At 44.4% G+C, this 21,229-nt stretch overlaps 1 protein-coding gene and 1 non-coding gene across 2 annotated transcripts in view; both read left to right on the plus strand.

The window, feature by feature from the left end:
- Positions 1-21,229, plus strand: part of HYDIN (HYDIN axonemal central pair apparatus protein) — a 435,992-nt gene that overhangs the window by 366,659 nt on the left and 48,104 nt on the right. The window contains exons 55-63 of the mRNA XM_060288997.1: positions 3,070-3,169; positions 4,853-4,952; positions 6,540-6,708; positions 7,226-7,464; positions 9,086-9,203; positions 15,857-16,061; positions 16,778-17,013; positions 18,917-19,068; positions 19,181-19,370. Of these exons, the coding sequence (XP_060144980.1) occupies positions 3,070-3,169; positions 4,853-4,952; positions 6,540-6,708; positions 7,226-7,464; positions 9,086-9,203; positions 15,857-16,061; positions 16,778-17,013; positions 18,917-19,068; positions 19,181-19,370 (1,509 nt within the window). The remainder of the gene's footprint in view (positions 1-3,069; positions 3,170-4,852; positions 4,953-6,539; positions 6,709-7,225; positions 7,465-9,085; positions 9,204-15,856; positions 16,062-16,777; positions 17,014-18,916; positions 19,069-19,180; positions 19,371-21,229) is intronic.
- On the plus strand, positions 9,539-9,673 carry LOC115857058 (small nucleolar RNA SNORA70). Its single transcript, XR_004041103.1, has one exon. It is a non-coding gene; the product is annotated as a small nucleolar RNA SNORA70 (small nucleolar RNA).

A 21,229-nucleotide genomic window follows, 5' to 3' on the forward strand; every position in this document is an offset into this window, starting at 1 on the left:
AGAATAAAGCCCAGGGTCCTCACCTACTTCTGAGTACCTGCCTGCCTCTGTATCCACATCAGGTTTTTCCTGCCTCAGCGCCCTGGCATTGCAGCACCTTTGCCAGGAATGTTGTCCCTATGCTCTGTGGGGGTTGGCTTCTGCCCTAGGGTCTGCTCAACAGCACAGCCTCAGCTGGCTTTTCCTAATCATCCCACTGAGGAAATCTCATTATGTGCAATCGCTCACCCTGTCTTCTGTCCTTCAGAGCACCCACCCCATTCGGACATTATCCTGTTTCTTTCTTACGTGAACTCCACTGGAGCAAGATCTTGCCTGAATTGCTCATCATCTGTATTAGTTTCCTAGGGCTGCTGTAACAAATGACCACAAACGAGTGGCTTGAAACAACAGGCATTTATTCTCTCACAGTTCTGGAGGCCAGAAATTCAAAGTCAAGGTATCTGCAAGGCCATGCTCCCTCTAAAGGCTCCAGAGAATAACCCTTCCTTGCCTCTTCCAGCTTCTGGTGGCTCCAGATGTTCCTTGGCTTGTGGCTGCATCACTGCAATCTCTGCCTCAGTCTTTGCATGGCCTTTCCCTCCGTCTGTGTCTTCTCCTCTTCTGTCTCTTATAAGGACACTGTCATTGAATTTAGGGCCCACCTGGATAATCCAAGATGATCTCGTCTAGAGATCTTTAACTTAATCACATCTGCCAAGACTCTTTTTCCAAATGAAGTCACATTCACAGGTTCCAGGGGTTAAGACATGGACATACCTTTTGGAGGCCATCATTCAACTCACTACCCTATCATATCCCCAGTGTCTAGCACAGGCCTGGATGTAAAAGGCACTCAGTAAAATCTGTTGAATGAATGAACGAATGAATGAATGAATGTCACTGACTTTTGATGGCTGAGCTGATAATGCAACAAGCAAGAAGTCGCCCAAGCTTCTCTTTGAATACCCCCAGGGATAGAAGACTTACCAGGTATCTCCAAGTAGCCTGATCTTCCTTTGAACATGTCTGACTGTTGATGCCTTGTTCGGTTGCACTCAGATTTCTCCCTGTAATTTACACACATTAATCCTGTTTCTACTTTTTGGGGCCAGTCAATGGATCGCATTAATCTGTCTTATCACCTACCCCTGACAGCCCTTCCTATAGCTGAAAACAGATATTGATAGATTCGTTCAATCCGCAAATGTGTATGAATCCCAGAGGTGACAGTCAGCATTTTTTTTTTTTTTTTTTTTGCGGTACGCGGGCCTCTCACTGTTGTGGCCTCTCCCGTCGCGGAGCGCAGGCTCAGTGGCCACGGCTCACGGGCCCAGCCGCTCCGCGGCATGTGGGATCTTCCCGGACCGGGGCACGAACCCGCATCCTCTGCATCGGCAGGCGGACTCTCAACCACTGCGCCACCAGGGAAGCCCGACAGTCAGCATTTTTAACACGTCTCTACACAGACGGGGGTCTCTGCACAATGAATCCAGGCCACACAGCAGGTGTAGGGTCCCAGCTGTGCCACCTTCATCCTTTAGTTAATGGATCCCAGGGCTTCCCATGGTGAAGTGTGAGAGTGCAGGAGGCAAGCGTCAAGGGGACACTTGGAGAAGTCCTCATGACAGCTATTTATCAACTGGTATGGAAACATCTGTGTAATTTAACAACTGACGTCACATTCCCGTATGTTCCAACCAAAGCAGCCATAGTGGATCTCCCCTCAGGCCCCCAAAGTGGTCTAAGGCTTCCCTTCCCCAGGTTACATTCCTTCAACATCTACACAAGGAAATGCCTTGCTTTCTGGTCCCTTTGAAAAGCGCTCTGGTGAACTCTAATTGATTTTTGCACCTCTTAAATTTTCCTTCTTATTTTCCTCAATTACAAAATTTAATTGCCCCCCACTCCCAAGCAGGGAAGCAAAGGAAATAGAATGCTCTGGGTACTTGGTATCTATCAGTAGAAAAGAACTATATAAATTCTGGATCTGATAAACCAAGTTCTTTGTCTTATTTTTCCCTCCTGCTGCCAGCCCTTCTTGTCATCTCTGTCAGAGTTTGAGCATCAAAAGAAGGAAGGTGAACTTAAGCAGTCAGATTTGCTCTGTGAAGCACTGGCAAAATGCTTGATGGAAGATAAGATGGAAACTCTGCATTAAAACGTTTTTGGTGACAGCTACAGATTTCCCCGTTGGCACCTAAAACACAAGCAATGGGGAGCTGGTGACTTAGTTGCTTAGTTTTTCAAATTGAGGCTTCAGCAGAGAGGCAGGTGGTGTCCAGGCGGATGCAGGAGGGCCACACCCACTGCCCAGTGGCTCTTCCCCTTGACACACAGACCCTTTATTGCCCATCATTAGTCTCAAGAGTCAACAGTTGGATCCAGCTGAGAGCTGATACCAGTTCAGACGTTCTTCAGGACAGTGAGGGAGGTGCTACCACCAGGGGTGACAGCAGAAGGGACAGGGAGGCGATGGAGGCTAGGAGTCTTGCTTTTTTTTCACATTTCCAATAGTAATGATGTTCGTTTTTTTAAAATCTGAAATTTCCAAAAGAGAAACATTAAACGCTTACTTTGTATGAAAAATCTAGCACTTATTTTATATGAAAAATCTGACTCACCGGTTGAATCAGAGACAGAACAGAACGGTTCAGATTTATAAAATTAGTAAAGCAAGGATAATTTAGAATATAAGTGTTTTTCATTTCAACTGTCAGAAAAATGCTCTTCAGGTTTATTTGACTTGAAAGTTCAAAGAACACTTTCCTGCAATGTACACTCACAACCCAAACTTCAGTAAGGTCGTGACAATCATGCAGATAATTGAAACCCAGTAAGTGGACAGGTTGGAAAATGCAGTCCCATTTCCCCATCCTTGTATTGATTGTCTACACCAGCCTTCCCCAAAGGGTGTTACGAAGAACACTCATCCTACCAAATGCTCAGTGAAAACAAAAGCTGAATACATTTCAAAAATGTTCCTTACCATAGCCCCTTCTTCATGATTCCTCCTGCATGTTCCATAGTTCAGGCTCCAAGCACCTTGTGGGTCTTGCTTTTACAAAAGAATTTCTCTTACCCCGACAGGTTTTAGATCCAGACAACCTCGTTGGTGTCGTTCAGATTGAAAACATCCTGATCTTTGCAGAGTCCTACGACGTTGCCTTGGACATCAGCTTCCCCAAAGGTCTGTTGACCCCTTCAAGGAAAGGGTGTTTAGAGGTCACATCTTTTAGGCAGTATGTTTCTTGTGTAGAGAAAGATCAGTGGTTGTTGGGGAGAGAGGTGGAATTTAGGTAAATAGTAATCACGCAAGTTCAAGTGATGTTAGCAATGTTACTGTGAATCTTAATTTCTCCAACTGGAGACAACAAGGCGTGGTCAAAATATAAAATTTGCAGAGCTCTCTTCTGAACAGTCATCTGAGAGTGAGCTCTTATCTGCCTGCCTGTGTTGTTTTTCTATCACTGCCCTAACAAATTACCACAAACTTTATGGCTTAAAACAATACATATTTATTATCTTACAGTTCTTTAGGTCAGCAGTCCGAAATGGATCTCACTGGGCTAAAAGCAAAGTGTTGGCAGGGCTGCGTCCCCTTCTGGAGTCTCTGGGGGCGAACCCGTTTCCTTGCCTTCTCCACCTTCTGGAAGCCACACACGTCCCTCAGCTCATGGTCCCCTTCCTCCATCTTCAAAGCCAGCCATGTTGGGTCAGGTCCTTCTCACGCTGCCATCTCTCTGGTTCGCCCACTTCTGTCTCCCTCTTCTACTTTTAAGGACCTTTGTGATTACTTGGAGCCCACCCAGAGAATCGAGTATAATCTCCATTATTTTAGTCAGATGATTAGCAATCTTAATTCCATCTAATACCGTAATTCCCCTTTGCCATGTAGGCTAGCATATTTACAGGTTCCAGGGACTAGGACGTGGACATCTTGCAGGGGAGGGAGTGGGGGTGGTGCAGGGCATTATCCTGCCTACCACACTGCGCCAACACCCAGGTTAGGGCCCTCCTTCCTCCGATAGGTCTCCTACTCAGCAAGACTCGTAGAATGTTAAAGCTACATATTTGCCTGGATGTCATTAGTCTTATGTACAACAACACTTACTGCAGAATTATTTATAATAATGGAAGATTAGGAATACCCTAAATGTCTATCTATAATGAAATATTATTATTGTAGGAATAATATTGTAAATTATGAAACAGCCATATTATACAGCCATTAAAAGCACACTTATGGGGCTTCCCTGGTGGCGCAGTGGTTGAGAATCCACCTGCCGAGGCAGGGGACGTGGGTTCGTGCCCCGGTCCGGGAAGATCCCACATGCCGTGGAGCGGCTGGGCCTGTGAGCCGTGGCCGCTGGGCCTGCGCATCCGGAGCCTGTGCTCCTCAACGGGAGAGACCACAACAGTGAGAGGCCCGCATACCACAAAAAAAAAAAAAAAAAATCACACTTATTGGGAGTTTTTAATTGTTTGGGGAAATGTTTATGACATAATGCAAAGTATAACAATACAGATGTATACGTTATATCCCAATTCTGAATATTATACACATGATTCAAAAATCTTTTTCAACACTGGGAGTTTTAGCTAATGAGAGACGTGAAAGGAAGAACAGTAGTCCTAGGATAGAAGCCAGAGGGAGCCACCCCACTGAACTGGGCGCAAGAGCAGTGTCTGTTGTTTGTTTACTAAGGCTCAATTACAAGAGGCTTTTCTAGGCACAGTGTTTTCAGAAAACAGATTCTCTGAAATTGTCGCCGTGGATTTTCCGTGTGAACTTCAACTGGAAGCTCCCCTGCTTCTCACTGCCATGCCCACTCATCCCACCCTTTCCCACCCCGGCCCCTGGCGTCTGCAGGAACTGAAGGAGGCCTCGATTTTGGGATTGTGAGGGTCATGGAGGAGGTGAAACAGCCCCTGCAACTGAAGAACCGTGGGAAACACGAGGTCATGTTCAGGTAACCTAAAAATCAGACAGCATGTGGTCATCCACATCCACTCACGGCAAGAAGTGTGTTGCCTGAGAGATATTTTTAAAAAGTTGATCAGGGAAATCATAAGAACCATCTCTGCTGTTAGCCCCTCTTGGCTTCAGGTGAATAGAATCCCAACTGCTCTATAGCCTGGAGCCACAGGGGTCTGGGGGTCGGGGGAGAGCCTCAGGGGGAGGTTGGGAGGAGGAGATACTGGGGTGAGGTATGGTCTTAGGGGTGGAGTGAGAGACCGGAGGTGGCGGCCCTGGCCTTAAGCCATCCTGCCCTCCTCTCAGCTCCTCTCTGCTTCGTAAGTTGGCAGTCTACATAGGATTTCATGTAAAGACCGAGGGATTTTCCAGTTTTCTTTTTTAATTTTAAGAACTACTGTATTATAGACTCCAAGTGGTGGCCTGGTGGAATAGAGCTCCAGCTTGTGCTCATCCTTGAGATTAAAAATGAAACACTAAATAAGGGAGATTCCTCAGAGAGGAAAGCGTGACGCTGGGTGCAGGGGGGGAGGAGGTCCCTCAGGCAGTGCCAGCACCTACGGCCAATCGATTTTATGGAAGGTCATCCGTCCCCCAGAAGAATTCAGAGTTGATAAAGGAACTTCCCCCGGCAGACCTGGAGGCATTCAGCGTATTCATGATAATTTCGCTTTAGTTCAAATATTGCCGAAATTAGAACAGTCCCACCTCAATACTACCGTTCCTTAGAACCCTAAATTGAAATAAATAAATATAAATAAAAGCTAAACTGGAATCCTGCCCGTCGTGAGTTTTGTTTTAGATTATGACAGGGCGTTAGCTCTGCTCTTTTAGGCTTCATGGAACAGAGGCACCCTTGGGTTGGAGTAAGTGATCAGGGTTCACTGAAGGGATGTGCAGGGGAGTGAGGAAGCACAGGCACCATGCACATAGCAACGAAGGGCCAGGTCTCCTGGACCCTACTGGGGATAACATGTGGGTCCCCACGGCAACTGCAGGTGTCTCGCCTCAGCTTCAGTTTCTTGCTCCAGCTCCAGTCCCCCTGGCATCTCGTGAGTCAGCTTTTCTCTGTGACCCTTCACCTCACCTGCATTGGGCCGTGGCCTCACTTCTGAACACCTCTGTTGCATGACTTCTGCCCCCGCCCTTTCTCTCCTCCCTTAGATCCTCTGGCTTCTGCATCACTGTTGCCTCTGTGTGTGCTGCATTCAGTCTCAGAGCAGGGAGGGAGGAAGGAAGGGGGACAAAGAGAGAGAGGGAGACAGGGAGGGAGAGAAATGAATTGATTTAGTTGGTCCTTATCCAGCATCACATGTTCCTATTAGACACAGCTCTCCTGCAAGGACCCCTCTTAACCGCAGGCCAGAGATGGCTGTCTTTGCCTCAAGCACCAATGCTTGGCCTGGTCAATCCTGGCTAAGGAGGGGTGGTCACAGAGTACAAAGCACAGTGAACACTGCTACGCATAGTGGTTAAACAGGGCTGGGGACATGGCAGGCACTTAACCGTCTAGAGTCTCATCTCTAGTGTCTTGGGTTCCCTAGATAATGACTAAAACTGACTTTTTATTCTTGCCTCTCAGCTTTTCTGTGGACTCCTTAGGGATTTCAGCAACCAATATAAGTTCCATGATCTCAGTCCAACCCAAGAAGGGCTCACTGACCGCAGTGGAAAAACCCACAAATGTCCAGGTGCTCTTCCGTGCAAAAAAGGAAGTGAAGATGGAGCACCAGCCAGTTCTGCGCTGTCAGGTAAGCGAGCTCAAAGGGAGGACTCACACGGTGGCAGGCTCGTGGGACTCACGCCTAAAGGAAGTGTACGCAGTCTAACCCATGCTCCGGGGGGGAAAGGGAGTGCTGGCCTGGTGGCAACCAGAGAGGATACACCAGGGCTTAGGGAACTATAGGCACGGGTAGGTCGGGTGGGAGGTATGCAGAGTCATCAGAAATTGACAACCCCAGAGCAGAAATGTGACCCCTGGTCTTCGGAAGAGACAAGACCAGAGATAGGGAAACTGAGTTTCAAGTCAAAGTGAAGAGAAGGGAAGTGAAAATGGGAGGCACACGTGGTGCATTTTGACCCACGGCTGGTACACGTTAAGTTTTATGTTAGCATTTACTCGTATTGATGATGCAATAATATGAAGAGAATGATACAGAGAACTTGGCTTCATGTCAATGAAGGAAATACGGAATGAAGTGGACAGTCATGGAAATTCTGGAGTTATGCTGGTGGCTGACATCTTCCCAATCCTTTTTCCCTTTCTAGATTATTGAGCCCAGTATCTCAGAAGGAGGTAAAGTCATTTCCAGCATCCCAATTAAGATCTCTGTGAATGCCGTGTTCTCCAGATACAGCATCATCCCCTCCTCCATCATCAACTTCGGGGCTTTGATCTGTGGCACGCGCAAAAGCTCCTCCTTCACCATAGAAAATCGAGGTGTGATCGATTTCAAATACACCCTCTATAGGCTGACAGGGGAGAGCGCCCTCCATCAGAAGAAAATGTAAGACAAGTATTTTCTTAACTCACACCGTTCCCTGGTTAATCAGTACTTCATATTTTACAATGAGCTTTCATATAGTTAATCTAAATTCACCCCCAATCCCCTTTTGTGGGTAAGGTTACTAAGGTTTAGAAGTGACTCCTCCAAGATTATGGAAGAAATCATCAGTGGATCTCAGTTCTGAACCCACATGTCTGACTCCAAACTTCACATGCTTTCCAACTGCTGTCCAATATATGATACATTTTAATTGAACAAATGTAAAATCTTCTGCATGGGATTGTGTCTGTTGTCCTGGTGCTCCTAGTGTGCTGCATTACTTACCAGTAAGTCATTGTCCTATCTGTCATTCTGTAGGATTTATAACAGCAAGCTAAATCAAAAGGAATCATAGCTGTGCTTCATCATGGGGGATGGCAAAGGGTACCCTGGAAATTTGGACTAGAGAAAGCCTGGTGAGGGCCTTCTTTCCCGGGACTGTTTTTACCTTCTCCCCATGAAGACACTTTATCACAACAGCTAACTTAGTAATTGTTCCAACAGCAAAACTCTGTATTCTTCAAAAGGTGGCTGTCAATCAATTAATCAAAACCATTTACCTTTCCGAGTGCTTTTGGCTTTTATTTGTCATATTCCTTTTTGACAAATTAGGGATTGTTTTTACCAGTTCCCAGGTACTTTGTCTTGACTTTCAAATGAATTGACTTTCTAAATAATTAGTAATTTAAGATTGACTTCCTAATTAATTGTTTTAAATCAGACATACAGTTTTACATTGTTCGTAATTGTTTTATATTTTTGTCGATCTCCTCTTCCATTTTGGCAAAGTTTGAACATATTAAGACATTTTTAATTAAACTGTCTAAAGTCTCTTTCTTCCAAATCTAATTTCAACCTAATTTTTTATTACTTATTTTATAATTTAATAATGTTTATTTATAGGTATTATAATTTTGTTTTGCTTTAAATTGGTTTTAATTTTAATTTATTTTTCATCTTAGCATACACAAATTCATGCAAAGCACTCAAACTCCAGTTGTTCTGGTCATTAAGCAAGTGAATTCTCAAATATATAAAACTCTCAAAAGTTTAAAATTGTACCTCAAATACATTTGAATATTTTAGGTGAACTGGCCTCTAAAAAACCAATTATTGGGTAAACTAGTTTCGAGTGAAGTGAACACCTACCAAAACCTGTGTTTGTGCTATTGTTTACACTAAGTCTTAAAAACACCGTGACTCTAAATGTGAAGAAGAGGGACAGAATTTAATCTATTTGCCATTGCACTTTTTAAGTGATAAAAGATTTGAGGTCTACAAATAATTTCCACACACAACTTTCCAGTGAACTCAAGTAAACGTTTAAAATTATTATTTACTTGCAGTAAACTTCAATGTCCTTATGAATCATAGTTAATAAGTATAATTTCTGCCTACTTCTTTCACAACTGTTCAATGAGTTTGGCTGATGATGAATAAGCCGGCTATGCTCCCCGATGCCCTCTTGGGCAAGGAAAGGCCCTTTCCTCCATTCCAAGGAGAAGGGACCTTGCAAGCAGACAGGCAGGTGGTATTTAATGACCACCCCAACCTGAGGGTATGCTCTTGCTTCTTTAAGCAGCGTCAGCCGTGTTAGACATGCAAGATCCCGGGAAAGAGAGAGCCTCTACAGGACTGGACCTTCTAAGGCAACCAAGTTCTCTGACTCTGTTCAGAAAGACGTAAATGCCACAAACCAGGTGAGCACCCTTTTCCTTTTTCACAGAAACCCCTGTGTTCTAGCAACAGAAACCTGCCAACTAGTTCTAGCAACAAATACCTCCCTAGGATAGTGGGATTTGAATTTTGAATATTCCTACTATGGCAGGAATATTAAATAGTTATAATGAAATATCACTTTCCCCTTGAAATAAGGAGTTATGGCTTTTAATTTGGATATCCTCTTTTGCTTTAAAACCTTCATTGGCTCCTCATTGCTTTAAAATTAGTTTCTACTCTTCATAAGTATTTCAATCAAGAATCATTTGTTGATATGAAATAGAAGCCCATTCAGATTGGCTTAAATAAAAGGAGATTGCAGCCAGTTAAGCCGACTGTGCTCTTTTCCCCATGGGGGCCCGGTGCGCAAGGGCTGCAAACAGCAGCCTCCTCGGTAGTGTATGCGGCCTGTTGCCTGTACGGGTTGCCCTAAGGGACCTTGGAGACAGCCCTTTCCAGTGGACATTAATAACTGGCATGCTGTCCCCAGTCTAGGCTCCAGACAGGTATGCGTGGTGCCTCTGGAAAGCCCCAGGGCACAGTGACCAGGGTCCACATTGGCAAGGTCATAATGTCCATCCGCACCAAGCTGCAGAACAAGGAGCATGTGATTGAGGCCCTCCGCAGGGCCACGTTCAAGTTCCCTGGCCGCCAGAAGATCCACATCTCCAAGAAGTGGGGATTTACTAAGTTTAATGCAGATGAATTTGAAAACATGGTGGCAGAAAAGCGGCTCATTCCAGTTGGCTGTGGGGTCAAGTACATCCCTAATCGTGGCCCCCTGGACAAATGGCGGGCCCTGCACTCATAAGAGCCTTGGAGCCGCCCCCTCCCTACCCATGCCCACCAATAAACTCTACTTTCTTTTCCCTGTCAAAAAAATAAAATAAAAGGAGATTTGAAGACTTTTACATCTGGTAAGATGAAGTAGACATCTTTTTCCCTAGTCTTCCAACTAAGTACAACTAAAAACCATGGACATTATGTATAAAACAAACACAGAAGACTGAAAAATGGAGAGAAAAAAATCACACCAGCTAGGGTCCTTGGGACCCAATAGACATCACAGTGATGAGTTCCCTGACTTCTTTTTGCTTCGTATACCCTAGATCGGGTGCTGAGGGAGCCAGCAATCCAGAAACATCAACAAGCACGGACCAAAAAAGGCCCCAACAAAAGCCTTCTCCCACTAGCCAAAGGACCAGGAAAAGGTAGCCTAGCAAGACAGAAAACTTTCAGATAAGAACTGTAATATTACAGTCAAACATGACAGAGAAATCTGTGGTCCTACCCCACATATTTCAAGCAAAGGCCAGTGGGGAGCCGAGACTTCTCACTCAATCCAGGCTATAATGAGGTGCCCTGACCCCCTGCCAAAGTGATGTCCAAGAACACTCAGTAGGGAGCCAGACATTCATTACCCACCATCAGCTCCACCATTGTCAATGGCAACACCACATGGGGAGCCTTGACTTCCACTCCAACCCAGTGGTAATGAGACATCCTTCTCATCCCCCCCAGGGGACCTCCTAACCCATGGAATCAGCAGAACAGTAATGAGACACTCTTACCCCTCCCCACAAGGGAAATATTAGTCAAAGACTAGTGGGGAACTGGAACTCCCACCCTAAGAAGTCCGAGTGGAGAATCTGGACTACTATCCCCACCTGGCAGTAACAAGGCAGTGTTACCCCCCTCCCCTGCCAGAGTGGTGTCAGAGAAAGCCAGCTCAAACAGAAGTTAAATAAGATCCAGAGTCTCATAATATAATACCCAAAATATCCAGGTTTCAACTGAAAATCACTCAGCATACCAAGAACCTGGAAGATCTCAAACTAAGTGAAAATAGATAAGCAATAGATGCTGACACCGAGATGCCCAAGATGTTAGAATTATCTGACAAAGATGTTAAAGCAACCAGCATAATGTTTCAAAAAGCCATTACAAATATACTTGGAAGAAATAAAAATATAGTAAGTCTCAGCAAAGAAAGAGAAAATATAAAGAAGAACCAAATGGAAATTTTGGAATTGAAAAAGATGAATCACCAAAGTTTAAAACTCAGTGGATAGGGCTTCCCTGGTGGCGCAGTGGTTGAGAGTCCGCCTGCCGATGCAGGGGACACGAGTTCGTGCCCCGGTCTGGGAAGATCCCACATGCCTCGGAGTGGCTGGGCCCGTGAGCCATGGCCGCTGAGCCTGCGCTTCTGGAGCCTGTGCTCCGCAACGGGAGAGGTCACAAGAGTGAGAGGCCCGCGTACCACAAAAAAACAAACAAACAAACAAACAAACAAAAACAACTCAGTGGATGGATTCAACAACAGAATGGAGGAAATGAAAGACTCAGTGAACTTGAAGCCAGAAAAATAGAAATTCCTGTGTCTGCTTCCTATTGCTCCCATAACACATCACCTGAAACTTGGTGGCTGAAAGCAATACAAATTGTTTCCCTTGTTTAAATTGTTCTGTAGGTCAGAAGTCTGATACAGGTCTCACTAGGTTAAAGTCAAGGTATTGGCAAGATACCTGCATTCTTTTCTAGAGACTTTAGGAGAGAATCCACTTTCTTCCCTTTTCCATGTTCTAGAGGATACCTGCATTCCTTGGTTCATGATTCCCTTCCTCCATCTTCAAAACCAACAATGGTGGATCGGGTCCTTCTCATATCACATTACTCCAGCCTCTTCCATAGTCACATCTCCCTCTAACTCTCTTATGTCTGCTTCTTCCATTTCTAAGGACTCTTGTGATTACATTGGGCCGAGGATAGTACAGGATACTATCCCCATCTCAAGGTTCTTAATTCAATCATATCAACAAAGTCCCTTTGCCAGGTAAGGTAATATATTCACAGGTTCCAGGGATTAGGTTGTTGACATCTTTACAAGAGATGTCCAATCTTAGGTGTCTTAGGATGCCCAATATAAAGAAAAAGAGAAAATAGACTGTTTTGAGTCTACTGAAAGTCTGTTTAGTCTAATGGGAAAAGAGTGAACAGACCCTCAGGGACCTGTGGAACTATAACAAAAAATCTAACAACCCTGTCATCAGAGTTCCAGAAAGAGGTAGGAAATAGGTAGGGCTGCGGAGCAAGCCAGCGTTTGCTATTAACTTAAACCGGCATTAGTATCAGTCAGGGTCTGCTATTCTCATGGTAACAGGCAACCCTAAAAGTTATCAATAGCTTTAAACAACAAAATTCTATTCAGTATTTCTCACTAATGTCTATGGGGGAGGAAGGAGGACACTGCGCTGGGTTGCCCTTACACTCAGACCCAGGCTTTTGGGTTGCCATGGCAGACAGAAGGGGACAGTGTGATAAATTACACATTGTCTCTTAAAATTACCTCTTGAAAGTGACGCCCTTTACTTCTGCTCACAATTCATTGACTAAAGAAGTCACATAGTTTAATGTAATAACCGTGTGTTCAAAAAGCTAAAAATATATGATGAACAGCACTAATTAAAATTGATCAGAAGGTGTAGCAATACTCTTTCTTATTTTGCTTCAAGCAGGGGTTCCTACCCTGCAGTTCAGGGCCTCCCAGGACTACTGGGTGATGAGTGACACAAAGAGAATAGAAGCATTCTATTTTTTATGTCACTTTGGAGAGGCTTTATTTTATGCTACTTTCCCAAATTAGTTACAACTTTGGGACGCTCTCCATGGTTCCTCTTTCTTCTTTTCTTCCTTCCTTCCTCTCTGCTCTACTTCTCCACTCTTACCTTCAGAAAGAAAGTGTACTGTATTAAAGAGGGAAATGTATTAGTAATTACACTACTTAAGTTGCTTAATAGTTCAAGAAATAACCTTTATTGGGTTACAGTGTTTGTAGAGCTATGATCATGTAAAAATGTGTATGCCATGTTATTAGAAATATACTACGTTAGTGCATTTGAGAGAATAAGGTCAGAAAGTCCCTGTATAGACACAGGTAGGGTAAGGAGGCGGTGCTCGTGGATGGCTGTTTACATTCCAGCTACTACTTCACCAGTGAAGTGAGGAAAGAACACAGTTGGCATTCAAGCAAATGGAGCAGAGGATTCAGCCCAAACTCTGTTACAGAGTCTCCACTTAGTTTAAGGATATTATAATGTCCTTATAGGATATATGTATATATAATACGGAGGATGTATAATACGCTATTTTAAAAGCATATGCAAATGAAGAAAAATGATAACTGGTCATCGAGCAATGGTGGACTAGCTCATTCTACCCTGGAGAAAAGTCTGATGGAATTTGTGGTGGTGGGGGGGTCAGGGTAGGGGATATTGAAAGGAGAGAAAGAAGGAGTGAGATTCTTTGGAGAAGGGTTAGGAGCCAAACTAGGAAGGCATATGTGGGGAGAGTTGAGCATGCTGCCTCTCTTCCCTTTGGTGGGACTGATCAGCCTGAATAAACCTGGTACGTTGCCTTCTCCGTCTCATCTCTTTGGATAAATGGAAAGCAACCATAGATGGAGGCTTTTCCTTGTGAATCTCTCATTTAGTGTTTCGTTCTGTTTTGTTTAATATTGGAGTATGGTTGATTTGCAGTGTTGTGTTGGTTTCGGTGTGCAGCAAGGTGATTTGGTTGTACCTACATGTGTGTCTGTTCTTTTTCGGATTCTTTTCCCATGTAGGTTATTGGAGAGTATTAAGTGGAGTTCCCTGTGCTATGTAGTGTGTCCTTGTTGATTATCTATTTCCTTCATTTAGTGTTTTTTTAGTGTTGTTATAAAAGGAAAATAGTCTTTTCTTACTCTAGTTGAAAAGTAAAATATTGATAGAAAGAAGCATAAACAATGCCTAATCCCATCACCCTGAGTTAGTTACTGATAATATTTGGCATATGTGCACAATTGAGATAATATATTAATAACTTTATACTATTTTTTCACCTACCTTTCTCATAAGCATTTTCCTAAGTCATTAAAACCTTTCATAAATATAATTTTGATTCCTATGAAATGTCCTATCATGTGAATGTACAAAAATATTTCCTTATTTTTATTTTGTGTAAAATAATTCAGAATAAACCTCTACAAAGCTGTTTTGTTTTCAAAGAATGGAAATTCATGTTTGTCCTAAAACATAACTAATAACATAAATCCACAAATAAATAAAGATCATGACACCAAAAAAACAAATAAATAAATAAAAAGGAGAGAAAAGAAAAGAAAAAGAAGTAGGTAGGGCTGAAAAGGTACTCAAGGAAAAAAATGGCTAAAAGCTTCCCACATTTGGCAAATTTTTAAACCTACAAATACAAGAATCTGGGAAAATCTCTAACAGGACAAACCCAAAGAAATCCACACCAACACACATCATAGTCAGATTTCTAAAAACTAAAGACAAAAAATCTTGAAAGCAATGAGGGAGGACTGACTCCTTACATACTTACATATAGGGGGGAAACTATTTAAATGACAGCAGGTTTCTTACCAAACACCAGAGGGGTCAAAAGGAAATGGCACAACATTTTGCAAGTGTGGAAAGCAAATCACTGTGAACCCGGAATCTTATATCCAGCAAAGATATCCCTCAGAAATGAATGGAAAATCAAAATCTTCTCAGATGAAGGAAAACTAAATTTGTCACCAGCAGATCTCTCCTAAAAGAATGGCTAAAGGAAGTTCTCTAAACAAAAAGTAAACAATAAAAGAAGGAATCATGGAGCATCAAGAAGGAAGAAAAAACATGGCAAGCAATTATGTGGGTAAATTCAATAGACTTTCCTTCTCCTCTTGAATTTTCTATATTACGTCTACCAAAGAAAAAGTTATAACATTGTCTGATGTGGTTCTAAAAGGATGTAGAGGAAATATTTTAAACACTTATAAAAAGCAGAGGGTAAATAAGCAATTGACAAGCAACATGCTGAACACTACAATTAAGGTGTGTATGGAGGGAGGGGCTCCAGAAAGATGGAGGAATGAAATCCTGCTGTTCCTGGTAGCTGTTAAAAGTCATTGACGTAATCATTTTGTAATATATACAGGTATCAAATCATCATGTCATACACCTTAAACTTATACAATGTTATATGTCAATTATATCTCAATAAGCCTGAGGGCAAAAAAATAAGAAAGGAAGGAAGCTCCTAAGAACCAGAGAAGTATATGATAACACCCCATGTTTTGAGCACAGATGCTTTGCTAATTGCTTCATACACATTCTTTTATTGAAGCCTCCGGTGCTCTCAGGGTAAAGTGTTTAGCTTCATTTTACTGATAAACTAAGACTCAGAGAAGTCACTTGTCCAAGGTCAAACAGTTAATACGCAACAGGGCTGCAATTCAAACCCAGGAGCATCTGACTCAAAAGTCCATAATCCTAACCCCTGTTTCCCATCTGGGTAAGTGTTGTACTATGTAGAATGTGTCTGTTCCCTTAGACCCCCACTTAACCATGACTGTTCAGAAGGAATGTGCATAGAAAGAAGTGCCGAGAAAGCCTGTCCCTGGAGACCCCCCAGACTCTCCCTGCCTCCAGGAGAAGAGCTGGGCCCAGAGAGAGCCTGTGGCGAGAGCCCCCCAACCCCCCCCCCCCACATCCAGTCCCTCTTGACACCATCTCATGACTCTGGTGGAAGGGCTTAGACTCTGCCACCCACTCTGCCTCTGCCCCTCCTGCCTCTCCCACCCTTCCTGCAGGCTCGCTGCACCCTCGGCATGTTCACCGTGTACCCTGGGTTTGGCTCCATCCCTTCCGGAGGAATGCAGGTCGTGACCGTTGACTGTGTGGCTGACCCTGTGGGAAGATGTGAGGAATCTCTAGCGATTGATATCTCTGACCGAGACCCAAGAGACCAGCCCACTGGCATTCCTTACAGCCTGTTGGCCGAAGCCTGTCAGCCAGGTACTGGGCACTCAGATGGGACAGCACCCCTTAAAAGACCTTCCTTCCTCTGTAAGAACCCCCTCCCTTGCAGATGCCTAATAGACGTGGCTGGGCTTCTTCCTTTGGGACCTTAGATCTTCCTGTGGTGTCTTCAGCCATATTTTTCCTTATAGACTTACAGGGCATGCACACCTAGAAGGGGATGTGCAGCTTTAAACTCCTGGTCTTCCTGAGTTTGGTCTGGGATTCTCAGATGGATATTGTTACCTGGGAATGATGGTGCAATGGGATATGGCACAGAACCCAGAAACACTGAATCCTGCTCATGGCCAGGCCACTCCCTGTAACATATGCACAGAGAACAGTGGTCAATGACTGAGTGTATTACAACTTTAACCCAGAAAGAGCTCAGATGAAGCACGGAGACAGCTCCTCTTGCTCTGGCTGTAGGTCCCCTGCAGCCTCTCACCAAAGTGGGCCAAATGCCTCCTCCCTTCCTCAGCTCACCCCGGATCTTATCCTCCTTACCATTGGGAAGAAAAGGTGGTTGAGACCAGCAAAAGCAGTCCAAAAGAGGAAGAGAAGACAGAATTTGTCCCATCCCTCACACCTTCTTGTGTGAATTCCCCTCTGTGATTGTCCTTTGCTGGAGTCTAAACCTCCAAATTAGGAATTGCAGAGAGCAGGAATCGAGCTCTCAGCCTTCATCTCACAGCCTTCCCTCCACTCCCCAGCTTTCGTGACCGACAACACCACCTTGATATTTGAGGAGCACCAAATCTGGAGCAGCGCCAACCTGTACAGCATCCTGCAGACCATAGAGAGCGGGGGACTGTTTGTGGAGGACGAGAACAAGTTCATCTTCTGCAATGTCCTGGTGGGCCATCAGGCCAAGGCTCGGTTCAAGATCTGCAACATGGGAAAGATCGCCTGTGACGTGAACATTGTGGTTAAGCCCGTCTCCAACAAGGTGAGTAGCCCCAGTGGCCCCGGCCCACCATGTTTGGCATAAAGCCAGGGCAAGAGCTCTTGGAAACCCCTGCTCTGGAGCCTGTATTGTGAATGGGGATTATCTGGCTCTCAGGCCCCCTGGAATTTATATGAGGGGGCATATGTTTATCCCAGTGGGCGTCTCCTCTGGGTACCTCTCTGATAAACTGGTTCACGCGACGGAGCAGTGCACTCCTCCATCAGACACTCACGTGTCTACGGGACAAAGCACTGTGGGGAGAGCCAAAGATCGGGTCATGAAGCCTGCTCAGGTGGCATGTTGGTGGCGAGGGAGATTTGGGGGGTGTCAGACTAGAAGTGTAAGGTGAAATGGTGAGCATTTATTTACCTCCTGCTGTATGTCGAGCACTGTGCTAAGTGATTTTCATTTATTATCTCATTTCATCCTCAGAAGTTTGTAGTGTCAGATTTTGTATTATTATCCCCATTTTATAGTTGGGGAAATTGAGGCTCAGAAATGCTGAATTCTTCCCCTAGGTCCCAGAGCCTAGGGATATAAGGCTTGGTTTAAAGCCAAGCTTCATCTACATGCAAGGTAAATAATAAGTGTCCATCTCAGGGTCTTCCAGACCAAAACTGCCTTCCCTATCTAAGTCAGACCATACTGAGACCCTTTTCCCTCGCAGTGGAACAGAAAATTCAGGGTACCAAAAGAGAGGGCTAAGTCAGTGGGTTTCACTCACCCGTAATTTCCAGTCGATGTACTGCAAACACTGCCTAGTGTCAGCTCAGCCACATCAGTTCTCTGCCCAAAGGTAGAATCTCGGCCCAGGTGGCCCTTGTGCCCCAGAGTTGGTCTTGTTCTCATGGCTGATGGCGGTAGGGAGATGGCCGAGAGGGCTGGTCTAGTCTAGAGCCAAAAGTAGTGTGCATTTCCGGGAGACTGTCACCGCAGACGGTTGAGAGACGGCTTGAGAGACTGTTATCACTTTCTGACCTTTTGGGGACAGGAAAGGGCAGCTTTCTCCCTATTCTGTTCTAAAAACATAAAAAGTGAGCAAGCCTGATTTCTAAACAAAGGTCGGTTTTTAACAGGGATTTGCAGGCATCATGTTGTCATCTTCCTCCTTAATTTGCAGATTATTCCTTGGAAAGAGGAAAGAAACCTTATGCTCTCAGCTTAAGCACAAGAAGGAATAGTCAGTCTTGAATCCCACCTGCCTCCCGTGAGAATAAAAAATCCTTTTGAGGCCGTTCCAGGGGTCCCTACAGTCCCTACAGTCTTCCCCAAACACTGGCCTAAGACAGGAGCAGAGAAAGTGCTGCAGAAGCCAAAGCTCTTGGAGTTAGAAGGAGCAGAGACCCACTCAAGATGGCCCCAGCATAGCAAGGTTTGCTTCAGTGAATCCGAGACCTCACACGCAGGGCAGAACACAGCGTGTAGCCAGAGGTCTGTGGGACTGGAACTGTCACCCGAAATCCAGCTTTCAGAAGACCAGCCGTGGCTCCCCATCTGCCAGGAGCCATGGGTTTCTCACACATGGTGTCTCCACTGCTCCTTTCTCTAGTCTGGCTTCCACCTCAGCCCCACGTCAGCAGCCACCAGGGGTCTCTGGCATCTTAATCTATTTGTGTGGGGGTGGTGGTGGAGTGGCCAGGGCATCTGACTATCTGAGATATGGTTTAGTTCATCTGTTTGAGTCCAAGATCACAGGTCTGGCCGATTATTGCTCAGGGGCGGGTCCCTGAGTACCCAGGCCGCTCCTTCCAGAATCATGACTGTGCCAGCAGTGGGACATGCCTACTGCAGAGCTTAGAGGAGGGAGATGTCACAGCAGGGCTTGTAGAGGTGAGCAGCAAGCCTTGTGCAAATGCAAAGGGGCACACACCCCGATCCCTGCTTCCTCCCCGCCCCCATCCAGATCTTTGCCCGCATCACTGAGATCTTTGAAGTGGAACCCAACAAGATGTGTGTTGCCAGCCGCTCACATGCCTTTGCCACGGTGTCCTTCACCCCACAGACCATGCAGACCTACCAGTGTATCTTTGAGGCCACCTTGGACGGCTTGCCCAGGTACCAGCTCCCCAGCTCCCCCTCCTCCAGCAGGGCAGCAGGCCACACTCTCTGTGCAATGTCATTCCTGCCGTGCTAGGCTGACAGGCCTTGATCTTTCTGTTCCCTGCAGCAACCTGGCCAAGAATCAAAGCCTCACGTTTGACATTGTTGGAGAGGGGAACCTCCCTCGAGTGACCGTTGTGCGGCCGATTCTCTACAACCAACGTGGAAACCCCTTGCTCCTCTTTAAGAGGCTTCTGCTTGGTCATTCAGAGACGCTGCCTCTTGTCCTCAAGAACAGTGGCACCATCCCTGCCAAGGTACTGCTGGAGGGCGAAGCATGGGGTGAAAAGGGAGAATCATTTAGAAGCAAGACTTCTGACTTTGGGGTTTCTGCCATCCCTAACTCGTGAGGACTTCTTTGATGTTCCTCATACGTTAACCTGGGTAAAACATGGGACATTCAGAGGGGAATTAGGCGTGGTCTGATTACATAGTACACTGATACATGGTACACTGATAATTACTGTGCAAGGCAGTGAGCAATGATGATACACCAAGCTGAGTGGGTAGGATTATGGGTGTTCTGAGTGTCTTCCTTATTTTTTCACTTTTTTTCTGTAATGAACATTGCATTTGTAATAAGGAAAAAAGAAAGGAACTCCATCAGGGGTGAGAGATATAACATCAGAAGGGACTTTTGGTTCAGCAATTATGTTTTTATTTTACAAAAAAAAAAAAGAGTGATAAATTGTGTAAGTGTTATACAAAGAACTGTAGGACTTTTGAAAATAATCTACTCCCATCTAGGGGAATCCAGGAAAATTTCACTATAAAATGACATTTGAGCTGGGCGTCGAAGGGTATAGCTGGGCTTCGTAAGTGGGCACTGCGGTGAGTGAAGCCTAGGCGGAGAAAGAAAACTGCAAAGACAAAGGCACAGAAGCAAAAAAAAAAAAAAAAAATTATAAGGTACAAATAGGAACTAGTAAGCACCAGCTTTGTGAGAGCATAGGGTATAGGTTGAAGAACAGTGAGAGATAAAAATAGAAGGGTAGAGTGAGGGGACAGTTTGTGGAGGGCTTTGGATTCTACCAGACATTATTACTGTTGTTGTTGTCGATGTGGTTAGGACCCATTTAGCTTCACCCAGAAGTTACCATTTTTATTGCTCTCCATTCCTGCATCTCCAACCTACCATCTGAGATCCTTTTTCTACCTACTGAAGAATACTCTTCAATATTTCCTTAATGCAAGTCTGCTAGTGGTGAATTCTCTCAGTTTTTATTTGAAAATCTCAATGTATCCTTTATTTTTAACGTAAATTTTGCTGGCTGTAGAACTCTGGGTTGGCAGTTGTTTTCTTTCAGCAAATGGGAGATATTATTCCAGTGTATTCTGGTTTCCATTGTTATGGCTGAGGTGTCAGCTTATAAGTCAAAAATGTTCCTCTAAGGCAGTCTTTTTCCCCTGGCTTTGTACCTTTGTATTTGTTTTCTGCAGTTTTACTATGATGTGTCTAGGTATGGATTTCTTTTAATTGATTTTTCTTGGAATTCACCAGGCTTCTGGACTCTGCAGTTGATGTTCTGAGTCAATTTTGGAAAATTCCTATATGTATTTTCAAATATTGTTTCTATTCCATTCTGTTTCGTCTCTCCTTGTGGGAAGCCACGTCAATGTATGGAAGGTCTTCTCATTATATCCTCTGTGTCTCACAACCTCACTATATTTTCCATCCATTTTTCTCTGGGCTTCATTTTGCATGATTTCTTTTGTTCTGCCTTCAGGTCATTAACTCTCCCTTTGGCTATATCTAGTTTTCTATTAAACCTTCCATTCAGTTCTTAAGTTATTATATTTTTCAGTTCTAGAATTTTTATTAGATTGTTTTTCAAGTCTGTATAACCAGTTTCTATGATTTCTAGTTTCATGCCAAAATTGTCACTTTTATTTCTTGAACACAGTAATCACAGCCATTTTGCAGTCTATACCTGATAATTCGAAAATCTGAAGGCCCAGTGGGTCTAATTCTGATATCTGCTGCTTCTGTTCATTTTTGCCCATGTTGTCTTGTCTCCTCATGTGCCTGGTTATTTTTGATCATGTGTTATATTATATTTGAAAAGTTAATCTAGAAATAATTAGGCTAAGGATGTATTTTTATTCAGAGGCAATT

This window comes from Globicephala melas, chromosome 19 (assembly GCF_963455315.2).
Source record: "Globicephala melas chromosome 19, mGloMel1.2, whole genome shotgun sequence".
NCBI lineage: Eukaryota > Metazoa > Chordata > Mammalia > Artiodactyla > Delphinidae > Globicephala > Globicephala melas.